The 18,994-nt window shown below is 55.4% G+C and overlaps 4 protein-coding genes across 4 annotated transcripts; 2 read left to right on the top strand and 2 right to left on the bottom strand.

Annotated features, from left to right (window-relative positions):
* Positions 1-1,492: 1,492 nt before the first annotated feature.
* C8A04DRAFT_24574 (pyridoxal phosphate-dependent transferase) lies at positions 1,493-2,842 on the top strand (the record flags this gene model as incomplete). Its single annotated transcript, XM_062779217.1, has 1 exon — positions 1,493-2,842. The coding sequence occupies one exon, from the start codon at positions 1,493-1,495 to the stop codon at positions 2,840-2,842; it is 1,350 nt and encodes a 449-aa protein (XP_062640703.1).
* A 752-nt stretch (positions 2,843-3,594) lies between these two features.
* Positions 3,595-4,668, bottom strand: C8A04DRAFT_34062 (S-adenosylmethionine:tRNA ribosyltransferase-isomerase; the record flags this gene model as incomplete). Its single annotated transcript, XM_062782700.1, has 1 exon — positions 3,595-4,668. One exon carries the CDS (start codon positions 4,666-4,668, stop codon positions 3,595-3,597), a length of 1,074 nt encoding a protein of 357 aa, XP_062640704.1.
* A 1,492-nt stretch (positions 4,669-6,160) lies between these two features.
* Positions 6,161-9,221, bottom strand: C8A04DRAFT_34063 (uncharacterized protein; the record flags this gene model as incomplete). The annotated part of the gene is made up of 4 exons (XM_062782701.1): positions 6,161-6,352; positions 6,948-7,038; positions 7,589-8,470; positions 8,749-9,221. The coding sequence occupies 4 exons, from the start codon at positions 9,219-9,221 to the stop codon at positions 6,161-6,163; spliced, it is 1,638 nt and encodes a 545-aa protein (XP_062640705.1).
* Positions 9,222-14,756: 5,535 nt separating this feature from the next.
* C8A04DRAFT_9153 (WD40-repeat-containing domain protein) lies at positions 14,757-17,949 on the top strand (the record flags this gene model as incomplete). The annotated part of the gene is made up of 3 exons (XM_062785374.1): positions 14,757-15,068; positions 15,135-17,777; positions 17,842-17,949. 3 exons carry the CDS (start codon positions 14,757-14,759, stop codon positions 17,947-17,949), a joined length of 3,063 nt encoding a protein of 1,020 aa, XP_062640706.1.
* Between the last annotated feature and the right edge of the window lie 1,045 nt (positions 17,950-18,994).

Raw genomic sequence — 18,994 nt, forward strand, 5'->3', positions numbered from 1 at the left:
ACCAGGGATCTCTACATTAGTGGCTTCTTGGGACACGTAGTTGGGGCATATAAGTTCGTCACATGGACGTCTCGTTTTCCAAGTTCCCTTCCAACCAACCGGCGTTGTCCTTCAATCGGCGTGGCGCCTCGGTCCAGAGCCGACCTGCACTATTTGATCGGATAGTTACATGCAGTGCGCCATCGGCTGAGGAATCTGCAAGGAGAAACTATGCGGGGAATTGACCCCGCCAACAGAGAACCAATCATCGTCAACGTGGTTAACTGACCGGTGTGGTGTGTCATGTAGATCTAAGATGCTAGATATCCCGCAGCCCTCGGCATCGCGGCTGCATGCATGGTTTATCATCACTTCCACAGGACTCATCTGGAGGCCAATAGAGGCTGGCAGATGCCATGCATCAAGCTCTGCACGAAGACGAAGACGGCAGGGCATGCTGTGTTTCAGCTTCAATTGTGTCGCGCGCCATTCCGAACGAAGACGAAGACGGCAGGGCATGCTACACTATATTTCAGCTTCAATCGTGTCGCGCGCCATTCCGAACAAGGAATTTCAGTCGTCTGCCGCGACAACCCAGATCTTACGTCCACCCCCTCTCATGGTGTGGTGATGGGTCATGTCTGAGCTCTGCATCTGCATGCCGTGCTGTGCTGTGCTGTGCTGTGCTGTGTTGTCAGACATTCAACCGGTACCGGGCCTTCTATCGCATCCCGCGGCAAATACGAATACATGGCACCGGATGCTCGACCTGCAGGACACTGTGTTCAGAGCAAGAGAGCGGAGTATTCCCAACTCGGCCCGGTTGAGATACCTTACTTTCTCACCACAAGGCACCAACTCCAACTTTGACTCTGGCGCGGCACTGTGAAACCCACTTGGGCGTTCTAGTTCGAATTGATGCACCTCAAACTCTGTGATGGAAGACTGAGGACCTAACATTGTGGTGACCGCGGCCTCTGAATCTGTCAACTCAGATAGCTACATGTAATCCAATTTGGGGTTTGTGTGGTGTAACAGCCTACGGTTGACCCGGAAGGCATGACCTGGAAGGCAAGATACCTAGGGTGCTGACAGGGGATCGGGAGGCTCCATGCAATCTCAGCGGGAAGCCGCTGCGCAGGCGAATGGACGAGTCCGGGTTCCGGACATAACCAGCTGCGCAATGAGACTGCCAGCTGGAGCCTATGATAGCAATAGCAATAGCAGACACACACCGATCACATCCTTAGTTGAACCCTGACAGCAACCAACCCCAGCTCGATTTTCACCACAAGGAGCTTCACTGCTTTCTCTTCTCCCGGCACGTTGCTGCGACGGGTCAGGCTCAGCACCCCCCGCGCCTATGTCGACCCCCATTGCGAGCGACACCAGTACGAAGTACAGACAATCGGACTCCCAACCTCCCTCGCCCTGAGTCCCCCATTTTCCCCCGGCCAGTGCGATGCTGTCGAAACGAGGGCGGGAGCAGGTCCCGGGCAATGCATTCAACGAAATGTGGGAAGTGATGAAGAACCCATGGGACCGGCACTCTAACCCAACTGGCGCCGTCAACCTGGGCGTGGCTGAGAACCACCTGATGGAAGCGGAGCTACGCGACTATGTCACCAAGCACGTCGCACTCCGGAGCAGCGTCGTGACGTACCAGGACGGGCCGCTGGGCAGCCATCGCCTACGGGAGGCGCTCGCCCGATTCCTCAGCCGCCACCTCGCGACGCACCGGCCCCTGGATGCCGCGCACATCATGGTCACCAACGGCGTCTCCAGCGCGCTGGAGCACGTGGCCTGGGCGCTGGCCGACCCGGGCGAGGCCTTCCTGGTGGGCCGCCCCTACTACGGCGAGATCACGCTCCGCCTGCGCCCTCACGTCCGGACCGTCCCCGCCAGCTTCGGCGACGTGGACCCCCTGAGTCTGCCGGCCGTGCGGTGCTACGAGGAGGCGCTGCTGCGGGCAAGGGAGCAGGGCCAAGTGGTCAGGGGCCTGCTGCTGTGCTCGCCACACAATCCGCTCGGTCGCTGCTACCCGCGCGAGGTGCTCGTGGCGCTGGCGGCCCTCTGCAACAAGTATCAGCTTCATCTCGTCAGCGACGAGGTCTACGCCCTGTCCGTGTGGCGCGACGCGCCCACCTTCACGTCGGTGCTGGCCCTGGACCTCGACTCGCTGATCGACCCGGCACTGGTCCACGTGCTGTGGGGGGTATCCAAGGACTTTGGCGCCAACGGGTGGCGCGTGGGATGCCTCGTGTCGCCGCGGAACCCGGCACTGCGCGCGGCCCTGAGCTCCATCGCCATCTACTCGTACGCGTCGTCCCTGGCCGATGCCGTCGTGACGCAGGTGCTGCAGGACGACGCCTTCACGAGCGCCTACCTGGCCGAGAACCGCCGGCGCCTGGCGGCCGCCTACGCCTTCACCACCGACTTCCTGCAGCGCCACGGCATCCCCTTTGCGGCCGGCACGCACGCCGCGCTGTTTGTGTGGGCAGACCTCGGCTGGGCGTACCGCCGCTGCCACCCGCGCTCGGAGCGAGAGCAGGCGACGACCATCGCCGACGACGTGCGCGATGCCCTGCGCCGCCACAAGGTGTACCTGGCATCCGGGGACAATTTCGACAGCGAGTCGCCCGACATGTTCCGCATCGTCTTTGCGCACCCGCGCGACCGCCTGGAGGAGGGCCTGCGGCGGATGCACCAGGCGCTGCTGCAAGGCGGCATCGGAGTTCCAGCCGGGGACCAGCCCTGCGCCCCGGTTGACATTGGTATGCCGCTGGCCCTGGCTCAGACCCCCGCAGTCGGGCGCCAGGCACTAGCAGCACCCGCGTCACAGGGTCGGTCCCTGCTGAGTTAGTTGGTTGCGCGGGCCGGCCCGGGGACTTCTCCGCTCAGCTTCCAAGTTAGTGTAGGTAGTGTCCTCGGAATGAACATTGTCGACCCGCTATGTGCAGTTCACACGAGAGAGGGTCAGACCTCAACAAGCTGTGTGACCAGATTTAGATAGGGCAGAACTAGGCTTTCGAGCAAGCAGATACAATCAAAACTGCCGTAGTGGGACAATGCAGGAGGCAACTACAAGGTTCTGGGGTTAGTGCTAGAGGATATCGATGATCCCGTCTTCCGTGACCACCGCATCTTTCTTCTAGTGCAATGTTCAGATGCCTAAAATGATAATCACTCGAGTTGATGTTTTTTTAGGCCCTCAGCTCAGTCGCGCAACCGTACTTAACTCAGCAACCGGACTTTTCAAAACAACCGTACTGACGCAGCAATTCACTCACCCTTCCTAAATAGGCTTATTTCAATGGTGCGTGATGCAAAATCTGGTGTTGATTCAACTATTGTTCTAGTAAAAGGGAACAAAGGAAAAACATCCATGGATGCGCGGGAGCGCATGATTTAAAGCGATAGGTGCTTACATAATCCAAATAACCCTAACCCGAGCAACCAATCACATACCCACATGCTCAAAACTGTGACACCTACAAGTCACGTTTTTGTGCCAGATTTGTTCCATGCTGTGACTTGTTTGTGTGATTAATGTACCTCAGGTACTGTACGTTTCAAAACTGTCAAATTTTATTGTCTAACTAGGTAGGTAGTTACCTACACGATCAGCATACTGTCGCCGAACATGTCAAACTCGTAATCACCCCTCTCAGCAATCTCATCATAGCAACGCATGACAAAGTCCTTCCCGGCAAAAGCAGCCGTCAAGACAATGTGGCTCGAGCGCGGGCGGTGCAGATTGGTGAGCAGCACGTCGACGGCCCTGAAGTCGAAGCCGGGGTAAATGTACAGGCCCGTCCAGGCCTTTTGCGCCGGCAGCGGCGCCCGCTTGTCCTTGCCTTGCGCCAGCGTCTCGAGCGTGCGCATGACGGTCGTGCCCACGGCGACGACGCGGCGGCCTTCGGCTCGGGCCTTGCTAATCTGCGCCGCGGCCGTCTCGCTGACCTCGAAGTACTCGGACCGCACCTTGTGGTCCTCAATCTCTTCCTCGCTGATGTGGCGCACCGCCAGCGTTTCGGTAGCGCCTACGTGCAGCGTGATGTAGGCGATCTCGACGCCCTTATCAATGGCCTGCTCCAGGATCGCCTTGGAGAAGTGCAGTCCGGCCGACGGGATCTCCAGGGAGCCGGGAGTTTTGGCGTAGACGGCGCGGTAGTCCTTGCGCGAGTTCTTCCAGTGGCCCGGGTTCAGCGGGACTGTTTCGTCGAGGCGATGGCCGTGCAGCTCCAGGGTTGGCATCAGCAACTCGATGGGCTCGTACCGGGCCCGCCAGAGCCCGTCTTCGCCCTTATGGCGCTCGAGGAGGTGGCAGCTCAACGCGGGCTCGTCGTTCGAGGTCATTGTAGCGCCAGGTGCGATCCAAGGCGGCTCAGGCTCGATGCTGACGATGGCGGTGTTGTCCTGCTCGTGGCCGTAGACCGTCACGTGGACGTCTGTGCCGTTGACCTGGAACTTCAGCGTGTTGGAGAGCATGTAGCTGTCGTTTAGAACAAGAAGGTCGCCGGGCCGGAAGAAGTCACAGATGTTCGAGAAGACGGTGTGCCTGCTGGTCTCGGTGGACCGGTCGAGCACCAGCATCTTGCCGCTTTCGCGACTCTTGCCTCGCAGTGACACGGGGTCCTGGGGCATGGCCTTGGGGTCCCATTCGAAATCAAACTCGTTGGTTTTCATGACGGGCTGTTTTGGAAAGACTTGCTAAATCAGAATGGGCAGGGCTGTCATGGGGCTGGGCTCTGGGTTGGCACTACAATGGGCACATTGCATGGGTCCTTTAAGTCATATACCTCAGGGGCCGACTCGACGTGGATGCCTACAGACGAGCAGACTGAAGAAAACACACAGCAGATGCAAACTCTGAACCTCACCCGTGAGGGAGCGAATGCAGATCGGAGGCAAGGTGAATGCAGGTGCTCCCGGATGTGGATATCGAGAAATCATAAGAGTATCTAGATACGTGCACCCCGATGCTCAGATATCAATCATATGCAAGGTTGCATGTCAGATGTGACAGATGTTGCCTGGAGCAGTAGCTCCTGACCACCTAGGTAGGAGGATATGTAGAGCCAGTAACTAGTACGTAACCTGACTGCATCGGGTGTGCCATGCAGGTTACTCCACACTCTTGCGGAGCTTCGGGTGCATGTTGCATGGAGTATATGCAGAGACCCTGTTGGGCGTTATACGGGTTTAGCGAATATTGGCACGTCGCAGGGACACGGGGTTCATTGGGGTCAAACTTGTATGGGTTTCAACTGACTGCTTGATTGATTATTTCCGCAGATTCGGAAGCACCCCTTTTCTCTGTACACAATTCGGGTCTGGTGCCTGAGGCTTACTAAAGTGGCCTGAGGCAGTGTGATTACCTACCTACTCACTCTTTCCAACAAACCCATCGCAGCCTACATGTATGTACGCTGTTATAATATCGACATAACGAAGCTCAATTTGGGTGGGGGTGCCCGAGATCTACCTGAATTTAGGTACTCAGATCGGCCGTCGGCATGTCTTTTAACTCTCCGAGACCGGGGGGTCTACAAGTCGCATTCCCCGGAACTTCACAACGAGATGATTAATGAAAATGCGCCCGGTATCGTTTGAGCCGTTGAGGGAGCTCGTCCAGGCGAGGATCTTGTTGTCTACCCAGGTAGTTTCAAATTAAACGTGGTCTTGGTTTGCAATTTGTGGACCTTGATTCCAACGGAGACATGTAGTTGTAGCGTGAAGATTACACAGTAAGCCGGCTGGGCGATCGGTCTATTTTGAGCTGCGGAGCAACACATGGTCGGCGGAAAGCGGAAGCTGAAGAGAGAACCGTCGACGCGAAGGTGCTCCAGGGTGACGCAGGTATCGAGTACTGAGCCGTGGTGCTGTACGGCAATGAAACGGGTAATAGAAAGGACGTGGAGGCTGAGCTATAATTGTTCATCACTCGTCTTGAGGATCAACTTGCTGGATAGCTAGTCTTAGTCCATTCGAAGAAATACTCGATTGGACTTACCCGAGAGGAATCAGATGATTCATGTCATGGTGCTAGCAGCTGCAAAGTTCCCTACACTCACCGAGGCTGAGCGAAACGGGTGGGTATGGATGGGCCAATGTTAAGTTTGAGGTTTCATTGCATAGAATATCTCCAACCTGCACCGGCCTGCAATTTAGAGACAGTCTACGCAGAAGCGGAAGAGGTCCTACAGAAGCCGGGGGCGTTGAATGCCCAGGTTAGGTGGAGTCTGTGAAGCTCGGTGAAGTGGATGCGGGTCTGTTGAAGCCGTCGGTGGGTCCACGAAAAAATGAGGGCACTGGGCCCACCATTGGTGCCCAATGCAGAATTTCCAGGGGTGGCACAGATGCCCCCTTTCTGTTTACATCAATCAGACTGTCAGACATTTGCATCGCGAACGCTGCAGAGCCCTCAGTTCCAGTGACCTGACTTGCAGTACACTAAGACCCTTGTTGCAAAGTACCTCTACCTCTGGCTGTTGGATTTCCAACAGGTCCTCTCCTGTCTTCATAACGACCATGATGAAAGCGCCCGAGAGGGCTCCCCAACCCAGTATTTTGTACAGAGGAAGCATAACCGTAATCATGATCTGGGCCGACGATTAGATGGCCGGGAGATGCAGATTCGCCATGTGACTGCTGATGGCCGTTGACACCTATCTCGATGATCAAACTTGCGGCGATGGAGATCGGAAACTATGAATGAAGGAAGCTCCATTGGCCAAATGACACCACCAGATGCTAAGAAGAGCCTGGCACTAATGACGTGCATGGGATGAGAATGAGACCTGGTGGCGTGCGGCTGACAAGCTTGGTGTCCCACTGCCGAGTGTTTGCCTCAGAAGAATGATATGACGAACGGGACCATCGAGCCGAGTGGAATAAGCCAGCCACCCACAGGCCAAGCCCCAACAAACAATGAATCTCACGTATGTTTGGCGTGGCGAAGCGACGTCTGTGTCACCGGTAGCAAAGAAGGTGTTCCCGATACCGTGATCAGGAGGCCTGCGCGAGTCGCCCTGGCAGATTTTCTCAATGATGTGACTGAAGGAATTGACGGCAGTGTTCTTAGGGACGAGAGGCGTCGGTGTTTTCCCCTGTAATAACTTACCAAGCCAGAATGCTCCTGCTATAAATCGGGGATACCGCTCTAAAGCAAAATAGAGGACTCAAAAAAAGGAAGACAGGCGCAGAGGACTCACTCATGGGCACAGATATACGAGCAAGCAAGGAGGGTATCACACGGCGTTCAGCTCCTATCTATGGAGACCGCGATCAATGGTCCTTTGCTAACCGCCACCAAGCTGTGGAACGATACCAGTCAATCCTTTTACCTGTACCACGTTTTTAGGTTTACCATAATTCGCGGTATATGTCTAGGTACCTAAGTAGGATCTCTCTCACGTCGAGAACGAAAGAAGTGTTCGTTTCATAGCTTCAGTTAACCCCCGGTCTCCACAAGCAGCCGCGCTACCTATACCGCCGCATAGATCTGGCGAGTACAAGACATACGAAGACCATGCAGGTATTCCCCAAGTACAGAAGACCGCGCGGGAGATCCGGATGATCCAGCAGCCACAAGAAGAAGGCGGACCAAAGCGGCATCCCAATAAGAGCCGCGAGCGTCTGGACGGTGCGGATGCTCATGTACAACATCTGGACCAGCTCCTTGTTGGCCAGGGCAGTGGTGGCGAAGGAGCGCAGGGCATCGGACAGACCCATGCCCGTGGCGGCGATGGCGACACCCACCGCATAGATTATCAGTGATGGCGCCGTGGCGATAACTAGGGTGCCCACAATGCTCGCCAGCAGACTGGCCACGATGACCCAAAAGTCGACGACCTCCTTGGCGCGCAGACGCGGGTAAAGGACAAACTTCGTCAGCACAGGCAGAGCGAGGAGGGTTACAGCCGAAACGATCTGCTCCATGGCCGTAACCTTGGCGACGTTGGAGAGGCCGGTGTGGAAGGTGCCCGACGCCCACTGCGGCGTGACTAAGGAGATGCACATAGCCAGCGTGGACCCAAAGTACAGCAACATGACCCGGCGCGTGAACGGATGGCGTACTGTCTGGATGACGAGCTCGATAGAATAGCGGAGGTCGACCGTCACGGTGCGCAGTAGGGCGTGCAGCACGGTCGGTGCTGGCTCCTCCGGTGGCTTGTGTGCTTCGACGCCACTGCCCAGTCCTGCTACTGGGGAGGAAGAAACACTGGGCGGCACCGACGTCGCCGGGGAGTTGGCCGGCATCAGAGAGCTACGTTCCTCTACCGAACCATCATCCGTGTCGTCGATCCGATTCGCGGCGGGGTCGTCGGAGGGAAACAGGGCAACGAGAGGTATCAGCGCGACGTAGACGGCGACGATCAAGCCGCAGATGATGAAGGCGTTGACGTCGAGGAGGCTGGCGCCGATGAAGGAACCGAGCGACATGGTCCCGATCAGGATCGCGGTGAGGAGGTTGAAGGTGGCCATCCTAACAGATTTGAACCTTTGGTCAGCACGAGCGGGGGACAGAATGATGTGTACTCACATGCCATCCTCGCGGGCGCTTTCGCCGACGTAGAGGTAGAGGAGGATCTCGCGCATCGGCACGCCGCCACCGAACAAGTCAAAGAAGCCGGAGAGAAGCACCCAGCGGACATTCTGGATAGTGTTGTGGAAGTAAACTAGGAAGCGATGAGGCTGTCAGCAGGCTTGCGACGCGGACGCGGCGAAGGAGGAGGGGCAGGCCACTTACACACACTGGCATACCAGGCCATGCGCAACGCAAAACTGGTTGTGTTGATGAGAAGAACATTCCTCTTGCCCACCACAGAGGCCAGCCGGGTGTAGATGGGGCCAACAAGGAAGCAGGTGATGAGGATGGAGAAGTCGAGCAAGGCGGAGAGGAAGGCGACCTGCGACTGCAGCGGCTCCGTTTTGCACATGGCCTCCGGGACGTCGCCATCGGGGCCGACGATTTTGGGGTCGTGCGCAGTGTAGAAGGCGCGACAGAGGGCCTGCTCAATGAGAAAGGTCTGCGAGGCCTTGGTCATGGCAACGCCGAGGCCGTCGAGCGCCATGGCCAGCATGGCGCACACGGACACCCGAGCGCGGGTCGACGCCATGGCATGACGCGCCTGGTGTGGTGGTGAAGAAGGAGAAGACTCTTCGGGTCCAGGTAGGAATTCTTCGGTCGACGATGGAGAACGCCCAAACGCTACGGCGTGCCGTGAGCGGGACATGTGGGAACAACGGCAAACAGTGGAGCAAGCGCCCGATCGCGTTTCATGGAGAAGGGTTGCGAGGATGAAGAAAGATGAAATCCTAGAGGAAGTGATCGAGGAGATCGGTATGGGGCGGACTGAAGTAATAGAAGCAGGGACCTTCCGGGATCATGAGGCAATTGAGCCAAGTCAGGAGGATCAAGAAGTCATCAGTGAGGTAACATCGATGGAACCACAGGGACACAAATGGCGCTGAGGTTGCGGGGGGTTAGGGAAACGGGGAAGGACAAGCCTGGAAGCCTGAAACGGGCGGTGCCTCCCGGAGCTGCCGCCTACTACCCGCCTTGGCGGGTAGTCGGGGACGTTGAATCGGATCAGAGACGTTGAAAGACGTTGAATCGGAACGTGAATCGGAACGTGAATCGGAACGTGAATCGGATCAATGGGGCAGAGACTCAATGGCGCAGAGACTTCAATTTCTTAGCGAATCCCACCAAAATTAAAGTCCTCTGTGCCTAATCAATAACCCCGTCAAATGCAAGCCAAGCCATTCGCACACTGTTTGCCAAGATCCTCATTGCTGTACTGCTCCACCTCCACCGCGGTTAATACCATAATATCGGTTATCGCTAGCTTGGCATGCATGCACCCGCGGCCATTTATTTAAAGGGGGTGACTCTGGGCTCCATCAGGTCACCACTCTGCTCCAAATCAATGTCTTTGTAGGCCCCAAAACCTTCGCCCGTTGCTGGCCCTGCAGACCGGGCAGCTAAGCAGGGATCCAGCTATGTACACTATGTGGGTGCTTGTGTAATACGTCACCTGCTCCGTTGGGCGCTCACCGGTAGCCTCGAGGGCGTTTCTTCGACGCTAATTCCCTGGATAAACGTGGGGCACGCAGGGTTCTGCGCAAGCCACGTGGGCTTACGGCTTGGGATCACATGGAAGCGTTGGATGATCATCAACGGTCCAGCAAGCCACAATTGATCACAGGAAGAACATTTGCTCCAGGTTATAGAGGTCACGCAGGTCCGTCTTTGAGCGATCCAGAAACGGAAAATGTGACCGGTGTTTGGTTCGGCCATTTTTCAGTCTCAAGGAAAGAATCGTGAGATTATGTTGCGCCTTGTTAACATTTTCCACTTTACCGTATCCACTCAGTCGATTCGTCAAAAGTTACGAATACTGTGGCCGCGTGCATAAAGAAAACCCCATCTGTGGTGCACAACAAACCGACGCGTTTTGGCCACGCACCTAAATTTCCGCATGTCACAGCATCTTGAGACCCTCCATAGAACTAGATAAATCCGAAACGTCGTCCTCCCCTCCATCCTCATCGCCATGGCCTGCACTCGAGCCCAAGCAGCCGCCCAGAGGGGGCTCCCGTCACCGGCGTCAAAGGGCCAAGATACTCATTCTTCGCAGCGCCGAACGACATCTTCCGCTAACACCTGCAGGAACACAAATCTCAGGGCATCCAGCCGCGCAAAGGCGCAAACAAGCGTGCCGAGCACAATCGTATACGTCTGTCTACGATCAGGGCAGGACCGATAATGACACTAAAGAATCGGGGAACGGGGAAGGAATCTCTCGGAGCGGACGAGAAAATCTTATAGCGCTCTCTTCGCGGGACTGCGGCTAGTACAAATACACCAAAAAAGCCTATTTTATAGCCTAGGCCAGACAAGAATGTAATACAGCAGTCCGCCGCGCAGGTCACGGAGAGAGCGGCTATCTTATAGAAACTTCATCTGTGTGAGGAACTGGTCCTATGGCGGAATGCAGATAGGCGTTCTATTGTGTTATTGTGAAAGCTTGCAGAAAGAAAACTATCTAAGGGAGTGCCTCGACCGGGGCTCCTTATATCCTGATGATCCCCCTCCTTTGGTGTGCACAACCAGGGCCGGTGCCCAACGGGTTCCACACCCGGCTCGGGCCCGGGCCGGAGCCCGACCGGAAGCGACCCGCCCCACCTGGGCGGGCTATCTCGGAAGAGGGACTGCCCGGCCACGTATCCTCCAGGCCATCGGCCACGATCCAACACTACTGCTCATGGCCAAGGCCCTTGCGGAAGCATGGTCCTAGGCCTGAGTTCTTAACAAACTGCTTAAATGACGTTGCTTATTTCGGTACTTCCGTTTATCGAACAATTGGGAATTATAGAGTAGATATATTACACGGGTACACTAACGTAAGGTTCCTGGCAGGGCTGGCCTCCAGCCTTAGCCTGTCAGGAACCTTGTCAGCGCTACCGGCACTTCGGTCAAGGGCGACCCACCTCCCAAGCGGATGCTGTATTTAGTTGGAGGCACTCCCCGCTGCCGAAGGCACGGGGAAGGGTATCCGAATACACTACTACCATCTGCACCATCTGCTAGCTGGTTTTTCAGGTCACCATGATTAGTCGCCCTTGACGACGAGCATTCTGCCAAGGAAGACGGGACCATCAAGATCCCGTAGCACTGTGCCATCGTTACTTTGCAATGACAAGGTTGACTTTTGTGTTATCGGTACGATCAGGTGGCAGTGGGCGTCGCTTGTTACTACGATGGTAAATATTGTAAAGCCTAACTGCTAATAACAGAACCGGGGCTGGGGTTAGGCGTACAGTAAGCCATACCTGTACTTGTTCCGCTGCAGCGTCCATTTTTGTTCGGCTAGTCATATTATATATAGTACTGTACCATTTGTTAGCAGGGCCTATACTAAGTTTGATCCGGGTAGCTTACCAACGAAACTGTAATTGATTGTGTATATAGACGATTGTCGAAACAGTGTTGAAAGGCAATCGGCAATGAAAACGCCAATGGGTACAGACATAGTAGGTTTCAAGCCAGGCTCGTGGCTTTCATCGCGCCAAGTGTGAACCGCCGTTGGTTCGGCTTCCTACAACCTGCTGAGGATTGGAGGTGTGCAGCGCTCCCTCATGTGCCAGGGGTTCAGTACTGTGCGAGTACTGGTAACAGCGAGGGGAACATGTGCCCCATCCGACATATACTTATTGAAGCGGTTTGGACTGCTGAAATCTAACGCCACCCGCCCGCCAAAAGCAGCAGTCCAAACTACGGCACATAGTGTTTTTCTAGAATATGTTGACTCTCCAAGTACCGAGGTAGCTACCCACACAAATGAATTCTATTCTAGTTTCACACTCGATATTTGTCGCAACTCAGCTGTCCGATTGCGGCAAGCAATCTAGCGGCATCTTCCAAGGCAAGATGAACAAGATGAGGATGATGCCCTCGCACTTCGGGCCGCTCCGTTGATCCACCCTCATGACAAGGGCGTTGCTGACTGAACAACGGTGGCCGCCGACACCCTGTCCAATAATCAGTGCCGTATTGGTTCAGAGTCCGTTGTGGTCTGTGGTACACATTCGACATACAAGAACCAGATCACACGCAGGTCTTGTAGTTATCAAGCAGACATACTTTGCATCCCCTCTCCAGCCCTAGGAGTCTCGGACAACACCGTAGGGAGACGACTCTAGCCTCATCTGTGCCACGCCTAACACTAGTACACGTTCTGTATCGTCCGGTTGTAATGCCTAGCAGCAGCTCGGAATAGAAACGGCCTTCAGGGGTATGTGGTCAGACCAAGTGCATGACGTTTGTAGCGCATCCCACTCCCCAGTATCGCGTCGTCGATGTGACGGGGTCTCGGCCACTGTCTAGCAAGGTCCCTGCTACCCAAAGGTTTCACGGACTTGCCGATTGCAAGAGACAGGAACCTTCAAGAGACGGGAAGATATATGTGAGACGCCTTGGTAGCTACACCGATCTCTCCCTTGCGCGAAGAACGCCTTCCACCAACACGTTGGCAGTTGTTAGTGATATCTTGACACGTGAGACACTGCAAGACCCAACTGCAGTCGCTCGCCCCATGTTTGTAAGGTGACACCGCCCTAACCGGTTTAGGATATCCGGCCGCCCCGCGTTCGCTGCCGCCGCGTTCTCCTCGGCGTTCGGAGACACCATTGGATCGCAAGTCGTGTGTCACCAGGCTGTGTTCAGGGCGGAAAATTTGTTCCGCGCAAGCGTTGGCGGTAGGGAAAAATTCACGGAGCTCTGAAATTCTCCAGGGCGCTTGCCGCGGGTACGATCGGTTGGCGTTTGCGGCTTTCCAGCACGAAACAAGGCCCGGCATCCACGTCGTGCCTCCTCGCAGGGATCTGTCGGTGGACCAAAGGAGCTTGGCAGGTAATTTTGTTGGTGATAAATACCCCGGTGTGCCTCTGCTTTGCCTGACAAGCCTGGATCGGCTCCCCCGCCTTTGCCAGATGTCGGAGCGCAGGAAAACCCCTCCGCGCGAGCGGCAGAGAGCATGCAACACTTCGTACACTACAAGGCAATCGGTCTTGCCGGAGGCTGTGGTAGGTTTTGGTAAATGTGTTTATCCTCAGCCTTCCATGCTGTGGCCAACGATGGGCCTCGGGGAGACGCCCGGAGACTGAAACTCAGCCTTGACGAAGGTTCAAGTTTTGGGGGCGGAGCGCGTTTTCTGTAACAGCCCGCTCAAGATCTCTCCTGCTGTTGGTGGCTGGTGGTATGTGGCCATAGGTTCCGCCCATTCGGCAGGTCGGAGCTTGGCCGAATACGGCAATCGTGAACAGAAAAATCACGCCGGGCCCAATCATTACCGCTCGAGGCCACCACGTAGTTTTTCCCGGCATGCGCTGGCTGAATATGTCAAATGACCTTGCTGCAAGAAAACAAGATCCCAGCTGAATAGATCACTGAAAGATCAGACGAGTATTTTGCAACCGTGCCTCTTTTCCGAGTGAGGGGCATTGTTCTAACAAAGATTCCATCGGCTGGCCTCGCTGAGCATTGTTCGCGGCTCCGCAGTTTTCTGTCCAGGTGCAGAGGGGTCCGTGGCACAGGCGCTGAAAATCAAGCGAAGCCTGTGTGCCAAGTCGGGTCTCGCCTCTCCACGCTGACTCCTGGGAACCACCGCCATCACCTTACCTCAGCAGCGGCAGGAACCAGCCAAAGCCAACGGCTCAAACCGACTTTCTTTGCCCGCCACTTCTCTTCACTTCCACATCCCAATACCGCGTGATCGATTTTGATGCGGCCGGCAACGCGACGCGAGTAGGTGGCCCTCGACCCTTGGCAATATTTCCGGCGTGGGTTGTTTTCGATCGCTCGGACTTCGGTTCCCTGTCGGCAAACCCTTTGTTTTTCGCCATCGATCCCTCTTCTGCCAGCGACAACTTCACCCATCCCCTTTCTAATCCAGCTACGGCCCCTTTGTTCATAGACGGGCTGGACAACAATAATGACCCTGAAACTCTGAACCAGCTGATATTCTGGAAACCGGTGGGGGATTCTTTCGGGTGTCACGCGCGTTGGGACGCCGACGGTTCCCTCAGCCGGTGCGCGTTTGACCGAGTTTCCATTTCTGTCTCACGGACACGACGACACCTAGCACGCCTAACACAACTTTTATTCTACGGCCGAACCGCCACAACCTCGGGACTCGTTTTTCTTTGAACCGAATCCCTCGACGTTGCCTCGACCTTCCTTCTCCAATCTTCCCACACAGACCATCATGGACGCCCGCCGTCCGCGATCGAGCCAAAAGGTCTCGATGACATGGCAAGAGGATGATGCCACGGTAACACGCCACCGTATGATGCAGTTTGCCGACGAGTGTATTGAGACGAAGACTGTGACAACCACAACCACCACAAAGCGATCCTATCCACCTCTCTTTCTCCGCGAACCCCGGGAGGTGCACTCGCTCGATTCCAAAGAATATCCTCTCGCAGCAAAGCCGACGCCGCCAGAGTTACGGAAAGTAGCGTTTGATGTGGATGATTATGAAACTGAGGCGTGGGAAGAGGAGGACACAGATGCACAGGTAAGTCGTCCGTAACGTTTCCACCACCATCATGCGTTCCCAACCTGACCGTGGTATCGTGTCAAGGCTCACCGGGCTCAGAGTATCGACTTTTCGAGCGAAATCAAGCGCGAACCCGGCGTGGAGAGCCCCACATCGACAACATCCCACCGTCCAAATGAGAAAGCCGACCTCTACCAACGACGGTCCCGAAGATCCACCACCCGGGCCGGGTCCCCGAGTTACACTCCGATGCCTCCGAGAGCCTCCCGGCCAGCGACAAAATCTGCCGGTGTATCCTTAGCAGGTGCCGAGAAACTACGTCATGCTATAACACGAGCCCAGAGTAGGGACCCGGCTAGGGTACTGCGTCGTTCCTCTGGATACCTCGCTAGCCCGAATACCTCGGAGCTTTCTTCCAGTCGTCAGGAGCGAGGCTCGCGTTTGCGGCCTCTTTTGGCCGATGTGGCGGATTCAGGGGCCAGCCAGTCGACGTCTGTTTACGAAGCGGACAGTCCACCCGAGATGGAATCCCAAACATTCAGCGATGTCGCCACGCCCCCCATAACCGACCCCGAGCTGCCATCCTTCGACGATACCGACGACAATCTCTTACAAGCCACAACTGACGTTGCACCCAGGAGAAGCCTTACCACGGTGGCTGCACAGGATGCCAGCCTGCCTAGTCCCAGACTGTCCCCCACATTAGCAGCCACCCAGCTTCAACCAAGCCAAGCCGACGACGACAGCGAGGAAGCCGATGTTCCTTCCTTCTCGACTCAACTTACGCGCTCGGATAGACATCAATGGATGGACGAGAGCCAAATGACAGATGACACGGAGATACCAGGCCGGATGGAGTTGTCCCCCTTTCGTTACAGCAACTCACTCGTTCGATCCAAATCCGGCCGCGGTCCATCCATCGATCCAGCTGCAATGCTTGACAGCTTTGATGCTATGTCCAATGAGTTTAAGAGTTGGATGATGTACCAGTTGCTTCGGAGGTGTCCGCGAAAGACGCTTCACATGGTTGCAGATGTGGTCAACCCGGCACTCAAGTGCGATTTCTTCCAACAATTGCCCATCGAACTCAGTCTCCATGTTTTGTCATACTTGGACCATCGGGATCTCTGTCGCGCGGCGCAAGTTTCCAAGCGCTGGAGGCACATCGTCGATGGAAACGAGACGGGCTGGAAAGAGCTCTTTGACCGGGATGGGTTCCATTTGCCGGTAGGCGAGCTCCAGAAAGCCATCAACGAAGGCTGGGGCTGGCAGGACCCTGTTGGATTTGAGGGCTGTGAGCTCGACCTGAGCAACCAGAGCCGGCTTACGTCTAGTGAAACGGAGCTGATCCGGTCAGCCGTCAAGGCGGAACAACCCGAGTGTCCGCCGAGGACGAGGAGCTCGAAGCGGAAACGGGGACTTCCACAGATCAACGCCGAACGGGCCAAGCGCCGGGCTAGCGCCCAAGAGGCCAGGGCCGATCGGAACCACCCTCCTGCCAAGACGCACAAATCCGAAGGCCCCATTTCGGCCGCCAACGCGGCGGCCGTCGCAGTTCCGGATCCGCAGATCGGGCTGCCGAGTCTACGTAACCTCCATCTCTTCAAATCCTTGTACCGCAGACACTACATGTTCCGCAAGAGCTGGATGAGCGGCAAGGTCAAGCCCGGTCACGTTGCCTTTGCCGCGCATCCGCGCCACGTTATCACCTGTCTCCAATTCGACGACGACAAGATCATCACGGGCAGCGACGACACCCTGATCCACGTCTACGATACCAAGACCGGCAAGCTCCGCACGAAGCTTGAAGGCCACGAGGGGGGTGTATGGGCTCTTCAGTATGAGGGTAACACATTGGTGTCCGGCAGCACGGACCGTTCGGTGCGTGTCTGGGATATCCAGAAGGGTATTTGCACTCAGACATTTTATGGGCACACCAGTACTGTGCGGTGTCTGCAGATTGTTATGCCCACTGATACTGGCAAGGTTGTGGATAACAAGCCGGTCTTAATGCCACCTAAGCCGCTGATCATCACGGGTTCTCGCGACAGTCAGCTCCGGGTTTGGCGACTACCGGAGGCCGGCTCGCGTCGGTACATCCAGACCGGCCCTCCGGCTAATGATGACCAATGCCCTTACTTCATTCGCATTCTTGCTGGGCACGCCCACTCGGTCCGCGCGATCTCGGCGCACGCCGACACGCTGGTGTCCGGCAGCTACGACAGCACGGTGCGCGTTTGGCGCATCAGCACTGGTGAGCAGCTCCACGTCCTCAACGGCCACGTTCAAAAGGTGTACGCCGTCGTTCTCGACCACAAGCGCAACCAATGCATCTCGGGCTCGATGGATTCGCTTGTCAAGATTTGGGATTTGACCACGGGCGACTGCCTCTACACGCTCGAGGGCCACAGCATGCTAGTCGGCCTCCTGGATCTCCGGGACGACCAGCTGGTTTCGGCAGCGGCGGATAGCACCCTACGGATTTGGGACCCAGAGTCTGGCAAGTGCAAGAAAATGCTGGAGGCCCATACGGGGGCCATCACTTGTTTCCAGCACGACGGACGGAAAGTGATATCGGGCAGCGAGAAAACGGTTAAAATGTGGGACGTCGATAATGGCGATTGCGTCCAGGATCTCTTGACCGACCTCTCAGGGGTGTGGCAAGTCAAATTTGACGACCGTCGTTGTGTGGCAGCGGTGCAGCGTAACAATCTCACCTATGTCGAGGTAGGCTCAAAATGCCTTTGGATGGACTTGTGACGAAAATATGTGGCTAACATAGAACACCTAGATTCTCGACTTTGGCGCCGTGCGCGACGGGAAGCCCCCTGAGGAGCTTGGAAAGCGCAAGCTCTTGAACGAAGCCGAGGTTCAGCGGCTCATCGCCGAGGAATCCTAACGGGCCTAAGCCGCAAGCCATGGACCGGACCCTGGTGTCTATTTTCTTCTTTCTGCGATTGATGCGGTGCCTTAAACTTTTCGGGGCGTATAGGGGTTTACGATGAGCAAAATGACTGGGAAGAAAACTGAGAACGAAACGCGCGAAAACATTTTTCCACCCCCTTCGATTCAAGGGGCACTTACTTTTGTGACGGTCATGCATTCGGCTTTTTTTTTCTTCGCCTACCGTCAGCCATTATTTTATCATCGCTAGGTAGTCAGCGTTTGGGGGTCAGGTTTCGGGAACGGGCAATTTGTAACCAACAGCCGCCGATAGGACGTCTATGCAAGCCGGGAAACGGGAGGGCAAACAACATGACGTATACTATTTTATCTTGCTGGATGGAATTAAGGGTGGGGGGGGGCAAGATTGGCCTGTACATAGGGTCATCATACCGGCATGTCATGCACATTTGTTATTTGCATTATCTTCGTTCTTTTCCGTTATCGTTTTGCACGTGGAGGACGAGCCATACCAGTTTACTTTTCTCCTCTACTTAAATGGGGCACAGTATGGACGAGACATTAACTATCATCACTGCCCTGCCATAACGAACACTCAAATATCCGACACTGGGGGATGGGAAATATAAGACACCAAGTTTGTGACAATGGGATTTGCACAGGCACAAGCTCTCACTCGCACCAACTTGGCTGACCACTTCGAGAGGCGAGCATATCATTACACGGTCATGGCTGCTAGTTTTGTTCAGGTAGTCAACTTATTCCAAGTTAATATTCACAACTCATGACCAAAGATGGAGAATAAATCGACTGCTGCTCTAGTCACTGTCACAATAACTGTTAAGGTTAGTAAGAAATATGGCCTGAGGTGTAATTAGTTCGAGCCATTTCGGTCTTGGTTTGCATCTTTTCAAAACTGTGGTACAATTCAAGTTTTAATTCTTTTTGTCTTTTTGTTAATAAAACCTACGCAATGCTTAAAATTAACATAATTAATAATTATCGTTTACTCTTTACGTGAGCACGCTGTGTCCTTGGAA

Source organism: Dichotomopilus funicola (genome assembly GCF_033296635.1).
Source record: "Dichotomopilus funicola strain CBS 141.50 unplaced genomic scaffold C8A04scaffold_3, whole genome shotgun sequence".
Taxonomy (NCBI): Eukaryota; Fungi; Ascomycota; class Sordariomycetes; order Sordariales; family Chaetomiaceae; genus Dichotomopilus; species Dichotomopilus funicola.